At 40.7% G+C, this 19512-nt stretch overlaps 1 protein-coding gene and 1 long non-coding RNA gene across 2 annotated transcripts in view; one reads left to right on the top strand and one right to left on the bottom strand.

The window, feature by feature from the left end:
* The first annotated feature begins 252 nt into the window (after positions 1-252).
* Positions 253-19465, top strand: LOC111870842. Its single transcript, XR_002843934.2, has 3 exons — positions 253-868; positions 5048-5206; positions 18839-19465. It is a non-coding gene; the product is annotated as an uncharacterized LOC111870842 (long non-coding RNA).
* The window catches only part of LOC111870840 (GRB2-associated-binding protein 1), a 28639-nt gene continuing 15573 nt past the window's right edge, over positions 6447-19512 (bottom strand). The window contains exons 4-6 of the mRNA XM_023863421.2: positions 16528-18147; positions 11919-12112; positions 6447-9533 (exon numbers count right to left, since the gene is read on the bottom strand). Coding sequence (XP_023719189.1) covers positions 9279-9533; positions 11919-12112; positions 16528-18147 — 2069 coding nt within the window. The 3' untranslated portion in view covers positions 6447-9278. The remainder of the gene's footprint in view (positions 9534-11918; positions 12113-16527; positions 18148-19512) is intronic.

Genomic DNA, 19512 nt, shown 5'->3' with positions numbered 1-19512 from the left:
CTACAGCTTTGACACCCCACCCTATCTCGGGGGCAAAGAGGCATGAGAAGCAACGTAGAGGAACCAGGGACGAAAGCAGCGTCTCTCCGTTCTAGTTAGGTTAAGAGGGGATGGGCAGCTCAGGATGATCCTGCGCGACCAACAACTTTATCCGTATCATCCAACGCGAGTACACGACGCAGGCCCAGCTGACTTCGTACCACGAATTCAATTTTGTCAGTGGATACTGAACCAGTGTTTACATCAGCCCAACTCCCTGAATCACGTGTTATTCACAGACGAAACGCAGTTTACAAGGGATGGCTGGTTCAACTGTCGAAACAGCCACGCTTTGGCTGACGAAAACCCCAACGTTACTGTAGTTGGTTACCACCAGGCGCAATTTTCTGTCAGTGTCTGGGTGGGCATCATTGGCGATCACTTGATTGGGCCTTTCCTCCTACCACCGCGACGCAATGGGATCTTTTACAAGGCGTTCCCTGAACGTATCCTTCCGACTTTTTGATTGTGCGGAGGCAAATGTGGATACAGCATGACGGAGCGCCGGCACACTTCAGCATTGTATCACGAGACTACCTGGATCCTGTTTTTCATGGGCGTTGGATAGGAAGAGGAGGCCCAGTGCCTTGGCCACCCCGATCCCCAGACTTGACACCTCTGGACTATTTCGTCTGGGGCCATGTGGAAAAGCCTGGTCTACGACACGCCTGTGGATAATGAATTCGAGCTGTTGGCCAGAATACTTGTTGCATGTGACGTGATCCGTGAGGCACCTGGAATATTTGAAAGGGTGCGCCAGAGTTTCTTTCGTCGATGTAACGCATGCATTGAAAATGGAGGGCGCCAATTCCAACATCTGCTCTAGCAGGTGAGTCTTAAGAGTTTGGAGGGCGTAATATGCCTGTGCATGCTCTTCGGCATTAAGGCGCCAAGTTTAAACAAAATGATATTAAATGCCGCCCTGGCACTGCTATTTTACGTTTGCGGACATGGGTTCCTATTTCAAAATTCTTCTATAGGGAACCCTCAGTACGCTCCTGAAGTACGGCACCGAACTCCCGGGACACCCTGTATTTAAATGGATATTAGAGATATAGGATGGGATGGTACGGATTGGATTGATCTGGCTCAGGTTAGGGACCAGTGGAGGGCTCTTGTGAACACGGTAATGAAACTTCAGGTCCATAAAATGCAGGGAAATTCTTGAGTAGCTTCAGGTTTGGCTTCTCATCAAGAAGGGCTCAGCTCCGTAAGTAAGTAAGTAGTACAGTGCCAGTGTGCGGGGTTGCGCTGGCAGCGTACGGTTCCGGAAGACTGTAGGAAGCTTAACACCTTGTGGTTCAGCCAATGACGAACGGAAGCATCCATCTTGTTGCTATACAGACAATTTTCTATTGATGACATTCGTTTAACAGCAATTTGAGTGTCATTAATAATAAGAAAATTGCAAAATCGCCTTTCGTCGGGGATTTATTCCAGTCACTAAAAGCTTCTACAATTGCGAGGCTAGCTGTGTGTGTTAAGTGGTTGCCTCTTCCACGCAAAAGTGACTGGCATAAACCAGGGAACAGAGTTCATGCGTTGAAATTTATCGCTGGTTCTTCAAGCGCTGAAGTGACGCATTTCTCTAATCACACATACTTGCTCTTAATTTAAGGTAGATGCCTTCTTAAAACAAAAGTCATTACAATCAACACCGAAAATGCCATCGTGATGAATCTGTAAATTATATTTACAAATTCATCACTGTATTACAATTATTTTACATTATTTGACAGTATGCTGTGTTTCCTCACTAGCCGGAAGTTCATCTACAACCACAAATGGTGTGTGCACTCAGTTCTTCCTTAGCTTCCAGAGTGAAGCAGCCCGCTCCCTATATTCACACATGCATACAAATAAAATAATTTTGTCAATTGTGTTACCATAACAAACAAAAAAAAAAATATACGCTCTGGGCTGTGAAACTCGCCCGGTTTCCATTGGCAGCCGGAGGTGGAGTGCGCGAGCAGAGCGCACTCATCATTTTGAGTTGTTTCTATTATCGTTCACGTTAGGTTTGGTTTGGAGAAGGGGGGGGGGGCGGAACTGCGTTGGTTCAACCTTATCGGAAACTTCTGAAAATGTTACAGGACGCTATGTGAGCCAACAATGCCAACGAACATTGGTTTCCTTAAAAAGCCATGCTCCCAAATAGAATTCGAGAACTGGTCATGTAACAAAATAATTTTATGACTTGGAAATGATTGTGGGTGTAGTGAAAACTCATTCTGTAATGTTGAATGTTTTTTAAGAACATTCATTTGGAAAAAAAACCAGGCTGGAGTTCTTCCAATATGTTTGCAGTTTATATACTGCTATGCTTAAACTGGAAAATTTTGCATCATTAGAGGTGGGGGGGGGGGGGTTAGGCCATTTGTTAGCATGTTCAGGATCAGTTGCAGGGAATTTCTTGAAAATATATGGGAGAATGAAAATCCTCAAATTTCATTAACTACGTTTGTCTTTCAGGAATTCTATTTCCATTGAATTGTTTGAGATTTTGGTCTGTGTTTGGCATGATGGAAAAGGGATGAATTTCATATTCCCGCCCTACATTTTTTTATAATATTAGGACTCAAGCTGTAACTTTTCCATTTTTAAATTCTCATCTTTTCAAAAATTTGTAGGAGTGTGTCAAGGGTGGGGGTACTAGCACTTTTACTAGCACATTCTGGATCAGCTGCAGCCTGCTTTAGAAAATGAGGACAATAAATTAATTAGATCGCTGAAGGACCGATACTTTTGTTTCAATATCAATCAGTTTATTAATCATTATATGTATTTCTCTTTCAGATATTCTAATAGATTTTGATTGAATTGCTCCAGGCCCCCCTCATTGACCCTATGGTTCATAGTGCCCAGGGTGTGAAACAAGGAAAGTTGCATACAGTTCAATTATCTTCCTAAAACTGACACACTGTGTAGCAAAAATTTCATTCTAATAAATTGGAACACCAAAATGTTTTAGATGTTTTCATCTGCTGTTAGAATTATGTACTCCTGAAGAACAAATAAATTTGTGTCAGCATACTGAGATTACAGTCTTTTAGGATGCAATTCTGAATGCCTATTGGTAGATAGGCATCAGTGTTTTCAGAGAAATCTGCTGCCTTAAACCTCAAAATGGAAAATGGAGGCAACAGATCCTCTGAGATGTTTGTTCACATCTATTAAGCTGCACAGTATCACGTACCAGGAGACCATAACTTTAATACTCACTGCCATGAGAACCTCAAATTTAGTAAATGTTAGCTACCACACTGAAACATTGTATAATATCAGACTGTTAACATATGTTTACACGGGAGGCAAGATAGTGCAGTTGGTATAGCAACCGGCTACTGGATGGATGACCAAGGAGATCAGATTTCAACTCCTGGTACAGTTAAGAATTTTCTCCTCTCCACATCATGCAGATAAGTTCTGGGGTCCACCCAACCTTCCTATCCAATGGGTACCAGGGGCTCTTTCCCTGGGGGGTAAAGTAGCTGGGGCGTGAAGCTGACCACTCACCTCCAACTAGTGCCAAAGTCAAGAAAACGTGGATTTATACATCCACTCCTCCATACGCCTTCATGGATTAGTGCTTAATTAGTTAAGCACAGGGACAATTTTACCTTTTACATAATGTTTACTAATTATGTAACATGGAGGCACTAGAGTGAGCAACAGCTTTTTATGGTTTACCTGACGTGAAGTCATGAAGACCAGACATTTATTTTATGCTTCTTATCCAAAGCAACATTGAAATGTGGTCACACAGTGGTATGAAAGTTAACAATATCCATGCTGCTGAGTTTTTGAAATGTTCAAGCTCAGATTAACTATTCTTTCTTAATTCTTATTTGAACTGCAGGCTGGTTGCAATTCTTGCCTGAACCAATGCAACTTTTCTTGGCTAAACAGGGTACTTTATTTAAGTAATACAGAAATTTACTGAATGTTTCAGTTGAATGTGCAGCTCTTGTGTTTCACATTCTGAAAGCCCTGGGTTTGAAGTCCTGGACTAGAGATCAGACATCCTTACCATGGTTTTCTGTTGTACTGCTCTGTCACTGCAGACAGACAATATTTCCCAGTTCATTATTTACCCCACATTATATAATTTCATGATCTATAGTTTAGAGTTACTGAAACTGTTGTTAAATAAACCAAAAAACACCAGGACATTAATTTATGCTATATGTGCCTGTTAAAATGTTTTTGCACACATAATTTAGTCCAGATTTTGAGACCCTCTGACAACAAATTTTCCATGTTCTCAGAGAGGCTGGAGGGTGACTGAGAACCAAATAATGCAGGATTGCAAGGAAATGGACGCGTGCTGGAGTTCAATTCATACATATTTCATTAATTAGTATAGGGGAAGAAACTCCATTGGAGGTGGAGGAAGATTCAAGACAAAACATTGCAAGACAAAAGCCTACAAGAAAAGCAGTATAGGGTAATTCTAAATTATTTTCCGGATTTCCATTTATAGGCTATGGAAACCCCGTATACTGGATGTGAGAGTTTCAACAGCATTGATTATAGGTTACCATAATCCTGGAAATGTTACCACATAGTATAAATTTTTTACTATGTTACTGAAGTAAAAACGAATTCAACATACCAATGGAAATGTTAGTGAGATAAGTCATGGCTGCGCCATAGCTCAAGCGGTTAGTTGATGGCTTCCCAACGCGGTGGCCTGGGTTTGATCCTGGGTCTGGTCAAGTGGAATTTGTGGTGGACAAAGTGGCACTGGGGTAGGTTTTCTCTGAGTGCTTCGGTTTCCCCTGCCATTCATTCCACCAACTGCTCCACAATCACCCTCACCTATCATCTGGAGCTGGTACAGTAGGCCAGAAGTGGCCGCAGTACAAGGGACTTAGTCTCACCCCACTAGCAATAAAAAAAAAAGATAAGTCATAAAATGTACTCTGTGAAACTGATGTGCAAGATAACCTTAAAATATAATTCTCTAAAAATGTTCATATATTCATGAAAATAATTCTCCTTTCAGGTCTTGGATCAGGTTGACCAAGTATGTAATAGTGCAGATGGAGTAACACCCATACATAACCAGTGTAGCTACAACTAAGAGCCAACCATTAAGAGTGTCCTTGTCATGTCAGAACTGTAGTCTGTGTTGGGATTTACTTACTCCATCCTGGTCCACGTGGTGAGTTCTGTACCTAATTTAAACTAAGTGCAATATAAGAAACTAAAGAACAGTAAGTTATATTAACCGTGAAAAATATATCTCCCATGATGTGAAGCCGTGTAGTCTGACAGAAATTTCAGGTGGTGGTACCCTTCATAGCAGCTGTCAGAGAACCTTGGATCCATTATATTAATCTTAATCAACTAAGAATATGAAATTTTAAGCCCTAAGGTATTATGAGACTAGCAGCCCAGTTACGTGTATAACTTGTCGACATTCACTGTTGAAATAGTTAGATGCATGGATGATAAAGGTTAATATAAACACTATAAAAATTATTTAATATCATATATATATATTTATTTATAAGTAAAAGGAAGATGATTGTATAAAATATGTTTGAAATCTAAACATTATCAATTAGCCTGATTACATCAGGAGCCAGCAATAATATAATAATAAAAAAGGAATTTGCATAAAATGTATAACAGTTGTACATAAAGATTCATAAATTTCTATCTCATGAATCTATTGCTACCAATTATTATACAAGTAATTATTTGTAACATACATTTAGCTTATAACATTTATCAAACAATGGCACTTCATGGCACTCAGGGTATGTGAAAAAGAAAAACGTGAAAAACACTTCCAACTGCATAATCATCAGGCACTAGACAGAAACCCTCTAGAGTATTCACATGCAGCAAACTCTCGATTATCTGCTGTAATGAATGGGATATGTGAATAATTAAAACCAATCAATAATACAAAAATCACGAAATAACCCACTATCCATGTTGGAATCACCCTTTAAAAATCAATCATTACTCACTGCTAATGCTGTAAATGGCAAGACAAATGTTTTTCCGGCAGGGGAAAGCAACTCCTATCGAGTGGCAGGTGGTACATCAAGTATTGAAATGATGAAGTAGAAAATATGCAGACTGCTCAGATGTAAATTGTAAAACATCAGATGCAACAGACATTTAAATCATGGAACACTATAATCAATACCTAGGTTTATAAGGTAAAGTTATCCCTGTAACAAGCCGTGCAGGTCCATAGGGTTGTGAGACGTCGAGGCTCCCACATTTTCTAGCCAATCAGCTCGCAGATGTCAGTGAGGTTGTCAGCCTTACGTGACAGCAGTCCTTTACCCCCCAGGAAGATTCCTGGTACTCATTTCTGTTAAAGGCTGAATCGACCCCAAGGCCACAGTGCGGATGGAAGGATTATGCAAATTGGGAAAAAAAAATCCACCTCATTGGGACTCAAACCCGTGACATTTCAGCTTGTAGCATAGTGTCTCAACCAACTATGCTATCGCATGCCCCCAGTCAATACCTAGGATTAGCGTTATATAGTCTTTGATACTGACAGTGTATTTAATTAACCAACTTGAACAAACCAAAAGGTTCTAGAAGTGGCCCTGTTATATCCACATGCAGATAATCATGAGTTGACTGTAACAGCATTGATAATTTCCTTACATAGACATCAGAAAGCACTTTCCTTGAATGAACATTACCATCTTCTGCAATGTGACAGTGTGTAGTGTTGTGGATCATTACTGTTGTTTCTGAAGAGCATGTAACTTCATCTTTACGTCAAAACAGTAAGCCATGCATGGGGAAAACAAAGTACTGCATAAATAAGTTTTGCTCAGACCTCTGGTCCTATCTTTTCCTCCACCTGCAACATGTTCCCATGCTTGGCTTTTCTTATGGCAGAAGGTATTCAAGATGTCGTTAACTATCCATAAGAATAAGAGGTGTTACATCCCAGAAGACAGCAACCTTCAGTCATTTTTATGGGAACCTCAAACCTAAAGCATTCAGAATCTGTGTCTGCAAAACATATACAGTACAGTATCTCACATAACACCATACTTCATAGTAAAATTACACCACCAATGTGTGCATATCAACTTGTATAAAAACAAAGTTTAACTACTTATACTATATCTGTTAATTTAAAAGTATATTTAGATTTATAACGTGATGAACAGTTTTATTGATCACTTCTTCGAAACAGGTGTACAGCGTGATAGGAAGCTGCAATTCAATAACAGGATGCCATTTCATTCGTATTCTGTTATTTGGGATAGTTGGCAGGAAGGCTTTTCTGCTGGTACACACATACCAGCAAAGGACAGGCATGTACTGCTAAATCTGTCAGAAGTCGCATACCTGCCAGTATATTGAAATGTTCTGACCTTGAGGTTAAAAGCAAGTGTCAGGTACTGGCAAATACAATTTTAGGAAAACTGAAACCTCTGACTGGAAGACGTATCACTCTCCAGTTCCATACTAGGACTGAACTCGACTCCTTGGTGGTTTGATACTGCTAATACCAAAGGCAACTTCAGCCAGTTCATCTTCCTGCCTCATAACCTATTTCTCTACATTCAATAAGCCTTCAGGCTTAGGGTGGTTCTAAACTGATCTCAGGTAATTTCCTCTCTGAACTGACACAGCTTATCACCTTGACAAATCTTAATGTTATCCTTAGCATTCAATGTTGCTGTTTTCAGAGAGGTTCCTCTACAAGGATTCTGAATATATTCTTTCTCTCTCTCTCTCTCCCTACCCCAGTTAATAATATCCAGCCCTATGCAGCCTCACAGATTTCAATACATAATGTAAATCATAATGAAAAATATATTCCTCTTCGACATTCATAATTATGTAATTTGCATTTTATTATAGATATTTTAATCATAACACTTGGATACGACAATTTAGGATCTGGTGAACAGTAAACAATGATACAGCAAAATCTCCGTTTAATATTCATCAGTTTTCCCTCAATGTCCATTGTCCCTGCCTCAGTTTAGTGTTCACATCCACTGCTTGCCAAAGGAATCTTAAATACAGGTTTCAGCATATATGGTTACTTTGTGTGGGTAACACATGGGGAATGCAGCTCGACAGAGCCACACTACAGGCAGGACCTGTAGCATAAAAATGTACCCCTTGCCTGGTAAGAACCCCTACCCAGGGTTACCGTGATCTTAGTACAAGTGAACTCTGAGCAGAGCTGAACATAGTCCTAAGGAAGGTACAGGCCACGCCTCTGGGTTGTGTGAGAAGCAAGAAAGTAGCAGGGCAGTGTCTGCAGCTGCACTGTGGGGGACGGGGAGGTAGGGGGTGACACACAGTAACTAAGACTGTTATATATCCCCCACACCTTAAAATCCTTATCTCAGTTAGTGGACCTGATCAGATCCATGTCAAATTCTGTTGACAATGGCCAGGTCTAAGAACATACAATGTAACTGTAACCAATAATCCTGCCTGCCCCCTCCCCCAGAGTACGGGGGTTACTGACAGGACGATTTCTTAATACACAGGGTGGGGTCAGACTAAGTGCACTAGGTATGCTGGCCACTAATGCGCCTATTGTACCAAAGACTAGTAAGGAGCAGTCAGTGGAATGAGAACAGGCAGAGGAAACTGAAGTACTCAGAGAAAACCTACCCCAGTGCCACTTTGTTAACCACATGATCCCACATGACCTGGTGTGGGTTTGAACCTGGATCACTGTGGTGGGAAGCCAGCGGCTTCACTGCTTGTACTGATAAACACTTAATGTAAAATGAAACACTCATAACCTTCAATCCAGAATTAAAATTTAGGGTATTGCAGACATTTAACTACCTCATGGCATGGAGAGTGGTGGGGAATGAAGACGTCTGCCCCCCTCCCCACAGGATTCCTTAAAAAGAATCATAATTGAAAAAAGAAGGAAATATGCGACATATTAATGCCAAAAACTGGAAGTACTTCTTAAATAATTATTCTCCCATCCTGAATACTCTAGGGCAGTAAGTAAAAATAGTCTTTAAACTAATTTGAACTCAAGTCTGTAAGCAATGTTTTTGTTCCCCTGACTCAGTCAATGTTTCAGGGGGTATGAAGCACAGAAGGTTTATGAACTGTTAACAACAGTTATCTGCATAAACCTCACTAACAAAATGGCATCACATAACTAGTGACCTCATGTTTCATTCAATTTCACTGACCTCTCCTATAGCAGGAAGCTGGACACAGACACGGCATTACAAGGGAACTAAACCATAGTGAGGTCAGAGGTCAGCAGCTGAACACTGTTTCCGAACTTCTTCGACTTCCTGTCTAGTTCTGTTAAACGCCTCCGTCTTAACAAAGTCCACGGTTTTGTATACGGTGCTTGTTGACTGTACACGTTCAGGTGATTTGGGGATCTGAGTTGTTGATGATGTTGCACTTGTTGCGTCCCACTCGAGATCCAAGTCCAAGTATTGTAATTCCTGAAACCTGGTTACTGGTATAAATTTATCGTCATGTTGGTAGTAGTATATCTGTAACAGACAAAAAGAAACATTTGTGCGATCTAAGGTTCTCTCACAGCGATGAATATTTGTTCTGGAATGTGACACTGTATAGTTTGGTATATTGGTATTAACTTCTAAGAGGAACCTATTACTTCTGTCTCCCATATGGAAGAAGCAGTTTCCTCTGAAACACTTGTACCCATCTACCAAACTTCATAGTGTCACATCTCAGAAGACCATAATCTTAAAATAGCAATTTGACTCAGAGCTGTTTCCCTATATAACAGTAAAGTGCAGAACAGAGAACTCCCGATAATCACAATATCAACTGTTCCATGATCAAACTGGATACTGGAATTTATGGAAGGACGAACCATGTTTAAAAACATATATTTGAAGGAAACTGAGGATGTTTGGGCACAGGGTGATGGGAAGGTTTACTTTTATTTGAGGGATAAGTAACAGTGGGGGGGGGGAAGTGCTTGGGGCATGAAGCTGACCATTCACCTCCAGCAAGTGCCAACGTCAAGAAAATGTGGATCTATACACCCACTCCCACATATGGTTTCATGGCGTAGTGCTTAACCACTTAAGCACAGGGACAACTTTACCTTTACTTAAGATGGGGGCATTTACATTCCCTCCATTTCCCTATACGTCATTCCTGGCACAGTGCTTCACTCTTTTACCAGCCACAGTATTTTCACAGATTACCTTCAAATAGCCAGGGGGGCACGCAGTAGCGTAGTTGGTTGAGGGGCTATGCTACAAGCCACGATGAGGTCATTGGATTTTTTTCAATTGACCTAATCCTTTAAGCCACATTATGGCCCTGGGGTCGACTCAGTTTCTAACAGAAATGAGTACCAGGACTTAATTAAATTATTTTCCTGGGGAGTAAAGCGCGGTCAGTGCGTAAGGCTGACAACCTACTGCCATCTTTGAGCCGACTGTCTAGATAATGTGGGACCCTCAACGTCTCGCCTTCATGGCCTGTTACAGGGATAGCTTTACTTTTTTTACCTACCTCTAAATAGCCAAAGGTATAGAAAACATGAAAGCCTGTTTTGAATTGTTTCATTTTTGGTCCGTTACACTATCAATCACAAATTGTCAATGAAAAATCTGTCGAGTGTAACAATGTTTTTAGGTCACTTATTTATCTCACTTGCCTTACATGTTTCGGTTCAAGAGAAACCATCATCAGAGGCACGTATTACAAACACATGAAAACACTGGCGTTGTTTAATGTACACAGTATGTAAGCTGCGTGGACGCTGTTACAGATGTCGAAGTGTAAAAGCACAACACTTTCTAGTAGCATTGAATGCACGTACAACTCTTGCATTCATTATAGTGTGTTATAGCGTGAACATATAAGAAGTATAAGATTCAATAAAAATGACTCAGCCTATGCTCAACATATCTTAAATAGACAACATCAATACGGCCCAATTTCGCAAATCATGGAACTGATTGAAGTGGCAAGGAAAGGTAAATTAATGAATATAAAGGAAGAATATCAAATTTACCGCCACTATAGGGATAACAAATTAATAGATGAGCAGAAACAGGCAAAAGAGATCAATAACCAGAACAGCATGTTCGACCTCATTACTACTTGTATAAACACACCCCCTACCACGTCATAACACACAAGGCTTTAAATAACACTGACGTAGAACTCCCACTGCAGTACACAACACACAACGCGTAAGAAACATCCGACCATAAGGTAAGCAAGGATCAAATACAACACTAAGCAAAAATAAATTAAAATTAAATATATAATAATATATAAAACCTAATGTAATACAATATCTTTGCAGCCTACATAACCTCAAGTTGACATTTCCCATCATCGGGACGAATCAACAAGAAGGAGCTGAACATTTTACTTTAAATGTTTTAAACTTTTAAATATTTTAACATTGACGGCTCAATTTGAGGGCAATTTTCAGATGGAATGCAAGAGTTGTACGTGCATTCAATGCTACTAGAAAGTGTTGTGCTTTTACACTTCGACATCTGTAACAGCGTCCACGCAGCTTACATACTGTGTACATTAAACAACGCCAGTGTTTTCATGTGTTTGTAATACGTGCCTCTGATGATGGTTTCTCTTGAACCGAAACATGTAAAGGCAAGTGAGATAAATAAGTGACCTAAAAACACTGTTACACTCGACGGATTTTTCATTGACAATTTATGAAAGCCTGCTTTTGCCTCTAAATAAACATTGAGATATCACATGTAATGCCATCTACTGATAGAATAGCTCTACTAAGCGATTAATATCAAACCGATTTCTTTGGTTGTGGCAATCTTAACACAAGTATGCCAACCTAATCTCATCAGTGTGTGGCATGCAAAGGGTTACATAGGGGAATCACTATATATGCAGACTCATACTGGTTCATCTGGTGAGTTCCTGTGATCGTCATCTGAGCTAGAGTTGTGTTCGGAGCGCTGCCTCTGCCCATTGCGTAACGTTGTCATTGCAGATGAAGGTGGAGTTGGACTTGGTGCCGCTCTGGATTTCTTTAAGCTGCGATTGTTTTCCGAACCTGACCGACAAGCTGGTGGAGCAGCCAAGGGTAACGGTTCTAAGAAACATTTCAAAATTATGGCATAATGAAATAAGTGCAAAATACAAAATTAACTAATTAAAAAACCAAAAGACTTACCATTTCAGTAACAACAAATGCCCACCCCTGTTACAAGTCTAGGGCCACCTTAATCAAATTCACATCACAGCAATTTTACTCCCATATAAATTGTGGTCTTCCAAATTGAATCCTTCATTGTCATTATGCAATATTTACTGTTTGCATCCTGTTGCATATCATGATTTTGTGGTATTCTGGCTGTCAACACAACAATGAAAACTGAATTGTTTACATTGGTTTTATTTAATAACTGTTACATGTTTCAGTCCACATTTTGGACCATCTTGAGGCATGTGAATAGCTCAACATCATGTAAGTAATTCACTAATACAAGATATAAAATACATATACCATAAAACCTGGGTAAGGCATGTGGTATTTTACTTCCAAATAATAAAGCAGTGAATCCAAGATAATAAGATACCTACAACGCAGGACAAAATAACAGAATTTTACGTCATGTTGAGAGAATTTTCAAATTTTTAAAATTATAAATATTTTTACAACTTCATAATAGTTATATGTACGAGGGCCATACTGAAAGCCATGAGCAACAATTTTTTTGTAAAGTAACATGCTTTATTATTGACAAACCAAATACACCACCTCAATCCACAGACCTTTCTTTATTTTTCCACATAATCGCCACTTCTTCGTACACATTTCTCCCAGCGTTCTGGGAGTTTGAAAATTCCCCTTCTGTAAAATTCTGTTCCAGCCATCTGAAGACACTGACACACTGCTATCTGAATTGCCTCCCTTGTCTCAAAACATTGTCCACGCAGCTGATCCTTCACAAATCCGAAAAGATGGTAGTCTGAGGGTGCCAGATCAGGGCTATAGGAGGGGTGTGGAAGAACTTCCCACCCCATCTTTGCAATTGCTTCCAATGTGAGGCGAGCAGCATGGGGGCGAGCTTTGTCATGCAGGATGATGATGTTTCCAGATGTTTATCATGCAATGCACGACGGAGTTTGTGCAGCATCTGGACATTATGAGCAGCCCAGGTTATGGTTTGCCCAGGTTCCAGGAATTCGGCCAGAATAAACCCCTCTGCATCCCAGAAGACTGTGCCCATCACCTTCACAGCTGATGGCATTGTAAATGCCTTCTTTTTTGATGGAGAATGCAAATGGTCCATTCCATACTCTGCCGTTTCATTTCATGCTTGAAATGGTGAAACCAGCTTTCGTCACCTGTCACAATACAGAGCAAAAAATCATCACCTTCGTGTCAATATCTCTGCAGCAGTTCTGAGGTGATGGATTTTCGCTGACCTTTGTGGTCTTCGGTCAATAACTGCGGGACCCAATGAGCACAAACTTCCCTATAGCCCAAGCTTTCAATCATCTCCTGTACTGCACTGTGCCCTATTCCAAGTTTTCGGGCTATTGTGTCCACAGTCACACGACTGTCATCTTGACTGATTTCATCCACTCTTTCCTTGTTGTGTTCAGTTGAGGCTGTTCAAGGACGACTGCTCCGAGGCTCATCTTCGATGCTGGTGTTCCCATCTTTAAAATGTTTCGCCCATCTTTGAACACTGCTCGCACCCATGCACACACTTCCATAAGCACGCTGACGTCTCTGGTGAATTTCTGCAGCAGGGATTTCCTCTTTCACAAGAAATTCGATGACAGCACGCTGGCGAAACGACATATGGTTGTCGGCCATTTTGTTGGGAGTGATACTGGTCACGTGATGCAAGCTATTGATGTCACAAGACACTCAAGGTTAACACAACAGCTGGTTCCACCTACCATCATACTCTCTTTCGTCTGCTGTTCCCAGGTTGCATGCAAAAAAAAGTTGCTCATGACTTTCGGTATGACCTACTTATATGATTATACTGTTTAACACTAATATGGATCCATATTACAATATTTCAATAACACGAGATGTATTTACTGAATCTGCCTGAAGATGATGGGGCATGTGGTAGTGTAGTTGGTTGACGCACTGTGTTACAAGCCATAATGTTGCAGATTTGAATCCTGAGGAGGCGGAATTTTTCAATTTACCTAACCCTTCCAGCTGCACTATGGCCCTGGGGTTGACTCAGCCTCTAAGAGAAATGAGTACCAGGAATCTTCCCGGGGGGGGGGGCAAAGGGCAGCTGGTGCATAAGACTGACAACCTCACCACCATCTGTTAGCCAACTGTCTACAAACAATGTGAGAGCCTCAATTTCACACAACCCTATGGGCCTTTACAGCCTGTTACAGGGATAAAAATGCAAGTAAAGGTATCCCTGTAACAGGCCGTGGGGGCCCATAGGGTTCTGAGATGTTGAGGTTCCCACATTTTCTAGACAGTCGGCTCACAGATGGTGATGAGGCTGTCAACCTTATGGCGCATAAGGCTGCCCTTTATCCCCAAGAAGATTCCTGATACTCATTTCTATTAGAGGCTGAGTCAACCACAGGGCCATAGTGTGGATGGAAGGATTGGGTAAATTAAAAAAAATTCACCTCGTAGTGAATCCATCCCGCGACCTTCCGGCTTTAGCATAGTGCCTCAACCAACATTGCTACCACGTGCCAGGGATAGATTTACCTTTTTTACATTTACCTGAAGATGGTCTCATATGTGGACCAAAACATGTAGGAGTTATTAAATAAAGCCAATGTAAACAAGTTTAAGGTCTTTCATACACATACACGGGAAATTATATAAGGAAAATTACTAAATTATTTAGGAACACAAACATAAAGATAGCCTATAAAACCAATCACACACTAGGCAAACTAGTACACGAAAGGAAAAACATCGATCCATATGAGCAAAGCGGAATCTACAAACTGACCTGCCAAAGTTGTCAAAAGGTATACATTGGCCAAACGGGCAGAAAACTGTCAACCCGATACACTGAGCACATTCGCAACATAAGATTAAATAAGGACGAATCGGCCTTCGCCCAACATATATTAAACACAAGACACCAATATGGGCCGATAACCACAGTCATGGAAATCCTCGAAACAGCTAAGAAGGGCAATTTAATGAATATAAAGGAGGATTTCCAAATATATTATCATAACAAACACAAAAAACTAATAGAAGAACAAAGACAGATAAAAGAAACCAATAATCAAAAAAACCTCTTCGAACTCATAATACAAGATTCGTACACACCCACACTAACGTCACAAACACAGGATACATAAACCACACGACACAGCACTCCTTAAGCACACAAGCATCGCAACACACAGACAAGCAACATCAACTACCGACAGGTAAGGTTATTGAACCTTAAAAGTATATACACATAAAAAACTTATATAATACAATCTAAATAAAACCACAATTTTTATTTACAGACAACACACGTCAACAACATCCCGAAGAAAAAAGACTGGGCCAAGCGGGAAAGAATTCTAGGAATTTTAAGAATTCTTACTTCAAATAACGAAACATAATTTTTACAGAATTAACGACGAATTAAATAAGAAAGCTACCGTGGTGTGTGGAAAACCTTTAGTGAACCGACACTCTCGGCAATTTTAACTATTGTAATTATTTTAATTAACTGGAACGTGGCTATTTTTAACAAAGTGAAGTTTTGTGTGTTGGTGATTTCTTTTTCTACTATAAATGCCTCTGATGATGGCTCCGTGGTGAGCCGAAACATGTAAGGCAGGTGGTGACGAGGTGGAAAACTTATAAAAGTGTCACATTTGACGGAAGGAACTTGATTGCCAATGTAAACAGTTCAACTGGTTTATTTTCATTGCTCTGTTGACAGCCAGAATACCACAAAATTATCCAATCTGTTTATGTGCAAACTGTTCAAGCAAGAATGCTTCACCATGATTTAAAATGCTGGTATCAACATATAACTTAATAACATGCAGGGCTGGAATGGAGGGTAACTTAATAGTACAAATTTTATATAACAAATGACAAGGCTTCCTGTTGTACTCTACATGAGTGTTAGATTAGTTTTTTAAAAAATATAAAATTATATCACTGTTCACCTCTTATTTTCTCATAAAAGATCACATTTTTGAAAACATGCATCCAGTCTGAGGAGTACTATATTCTGTGATGTGATGTCATGTCATGTAGTTCTGTTAAGACCTTTACCAATGTTTCAGAAGAACATCCTGCCTCAATTTTCAAGGTTGAATGAGCCAAGTAGATAACAAGCAAGCAGGATTGTTCACTTATCTTACTGGTGTACCCTGAATATGGAGGCAGTACACGTATCCGTAATGTCATTAAACTTGTGTCAGAATATGTCGTGTAACATCTCGGATAACAGTACTCTCCACAGTTTCTGTTGTGACAGCCTCTTATTCTGTTAACCACTTCAATACAATGCATGTCATCAGAAGAAACAGACTTACCTTGCTCAGGTACCTTTAATTGTGGTTTTAATTTTCGATCTACACTTGGTGGAAGATGACCTGATATGAAATGTGCAGCTGGACTCAGACTCACAGGAGATGGTTCATTTGAGACCAGAGATGCTGAGTCGGACAGTTTACGGCCTGGTTTGAGCTCACGATTTACAGCTGGTGGGGTAGGAATACTACCATGCCCAATATCTGTCCCACTTTGTACGCCCTGGGTTATGAGTGGACTAGGTAAATTGGAATAGACAGCTGCAGTTGAAGATGAGGCCAGAGAACTTGAACCATCAGAATGGGGCGATATAGGTTCCTCAAGGGTAGTGGCTCCCTCTTGGAGAGCCGACAGCGGAGGGTCACTGTGGTGGAAATCGTAACGGAACACTTCCCCGTTAATGTTGCTGGGTGCTGCATTAGTGTAACAATGGCGAGCTCCTATGGGTACTTTTCCGTCCGCGCAGTCCGCAGATGAAGTACTCGAAGGATTGTTGGCATACTGATGTGACCTTGGAAAATCATACATCTCGTCACTTACACCCACGATTTCAGTACACTGAGGTGGAGAGAGAGGAGATGGAGGCTCCTCGTTCCCATCTGAAGCACTCACACAGTCGTTAGGAGATCCCGGAGCTCCTGTCCTCTTTGCGGTGTCAGATGAGAGGGAAGCAACACTTGCTTTCCTGATGTTTCTGTTGTGTCGTGACTGTGGGGATACATTTTCTAGGTTAAGGTAGTTATGACTTGGAGCTTCTAGAAGCAAGTGGAAGGGTTTAGGCGGTCGAGGAGGGGCAACTGGTTGATGTTGCAAGTTTGTTGGAAGGCTCAACTGCCTACCATGGACACCAATGGGTCCATCACGTGGAATATTGACACTATCCACTACTGTAAGCTTCCCAAAACGTTTCACAACACTCCAAGACCCAATATCTCCTCTACTCCCCATGTCCATTTCTGCTGAACTGTCTGAAGCTTTCGTCTGGCGAATACTTTCGCCCTCTGGAAATGTCTCCCAGTTGACAGACGGTGGATAATGCAATGGTACAGTCCATTCTTCATCCGTAAATACACTCTCACCATCTGTTGCAGGGCTGTGTAAAGGTGGAGTTCCGGTAACATGCCGCAGTTCCAAGTTGGGAGGATGAAGTTTACGAGGGGAATCATAAAATGCCACATTCTCTGAAGCTACAGTACCATCAAATGGCTTGGGGGGTCTTTTAGCTGGCAAGACTGGCGTTCTAACTTGTGACACAGCACCTGTTTCACCCGTACCAATGAAACTTGCTGATCCTTGATGCTCGTCCTCTGAACACTGATTATGTTTTTGCCATGTCGTCTGTCTGTCTCTGTTAACTGTCAGGCCATATTGCGTAGTTGCAGAAATACCATATCCTGCTTGTCGAAGTATATTATTGAAGTCTTCTAAACCATTCGGACTGGAGAGAGACTTTCCAGAAATACACTCGCTGATTGGAATGTATGGACCTGAAATTGTGCTTGTGGGAGAGACTGGTGGGGATTCTGTCACTGGACCTAATACTGGATCTTGCTTCTCATTTGGTAGCGATTCTGACGTTGCCGGAGTCTCCTCATCCTCGGTAGGAGGGACATAATCATATTCTGAAATCGAAATCATTCGACCACTGTAAAATATGCAAACACATTTCTGATTCAACATTATGATCCTCTCACATGTGATAAAATGTTAGCAAATGGATAACAATGTTTCAGAATAACATCGGTACCTATTTATGAACTCAATGGTGCCACATCTTAATAGATATCAGGCTGATGTCATTGGATTTGGGGTCCTCACAATAGTGGCTGTGAAAAGTTCTGTGTTCTGGGACATAACTCCATGTAGTCTGGTGAAAGTCAACCAGCATTGCAGAGAAACATTATCTCAAGGTCAAAGAGTATATGACATAAGAAACCAGCAACAAGCAACAAAGCCTGCAGCTCACAGAGCCTACTTCATGCTGGTTTCTTTCTTGGCTTACTCTTTGGCCTTCAAGATGAAGGTAATAATGTTTCTCTGCAATGTCAGTTAACTTTCACCAGACTACACATTGTTATATCCCAAAAGACACAACCCTTGGTACTTACTGCTGTGAGAACCTCAGGTCTCATACTGGTAACTATGAGATTGTTTTAGTGGCAAACCAAATACAAGTACTATTAACATTGGTCATAACTTGTGCTTCTGAACATGAGATATGGTTTATTTCATCGCAAAACTAAAGAGCAATGTCATTAAAACCTTCTCAGGTGATTCAGCCATACTGATATGGACTAATATCCAATGTTTCAGGGATGATCTTTGCCTACATCATCATGATCTGAGATAATGGGTGATCTTTGCCTACATCATCATGATCTGACATAAGGAGTGACACACCATATAGATACATGGACATGGCTGTCATGAATTGTGTCCGCAGCCTTCTATGAGCCTTGGACTTCTTTTAAAGGTATAACTAGTCTTTTATAACCTTGGGAGTGGACAGAGGTGAATGGTACAAATTAGATAGGAGGCTGGGTGGGCACTAGAGTGACTGGACATGGTACAGTCCAGACTGAAGCTTTTGTATTGATTGTTGAGCTACCAGCCTCAACTTGTGTGTGGGATTTGAGGTTAGGGATGGTGAATATGAAGGTTTATATGTTCTTCTGGGTTGTGATGATGTCTAGTATGGTAAATGGTGATGAAGGAAGCAGGTTCTTCTGGAACCAGACTCCACAGCGTCACAACCCAGAAGACTGTAATCTTCACCATATTTGTTACTTATTAGTCCGTCATTACGGATGATGATAACTCAAGACTTAATTCATTTGACTGCTTTAAAAATGTCAGGTTTATGAGGAGTAACTTGTGTTTTTATTTTTAACAGTCATCTTAGGCCAGTGTAATACAAACATAAAAAAGGGTAAAGTAGTCCCTGTGCTTACATTTTCTTGACCTTCGCACTAGTTGGAGGTGAGTGG

Source organism: Cryptotermes secundus, unplaced genomic scaffold (assembly GCF_002891405.2).
Source record: "Cryptotermes secundus unplaced genomic scaffold, Csec_1.0 scaffold632, whole genome shotgun sequence".
NCBI classification, from domain to species: domain Eukaryota; kingdom Metazoa; phylum Arthropoda; class Insecta; order Blattodea; family Kalotermitidae; genus Cryptotermes; species Cryptotermes secundus.
This window is presented reverse-complemented; position numbering and strand designations above follow the sequence as displayed.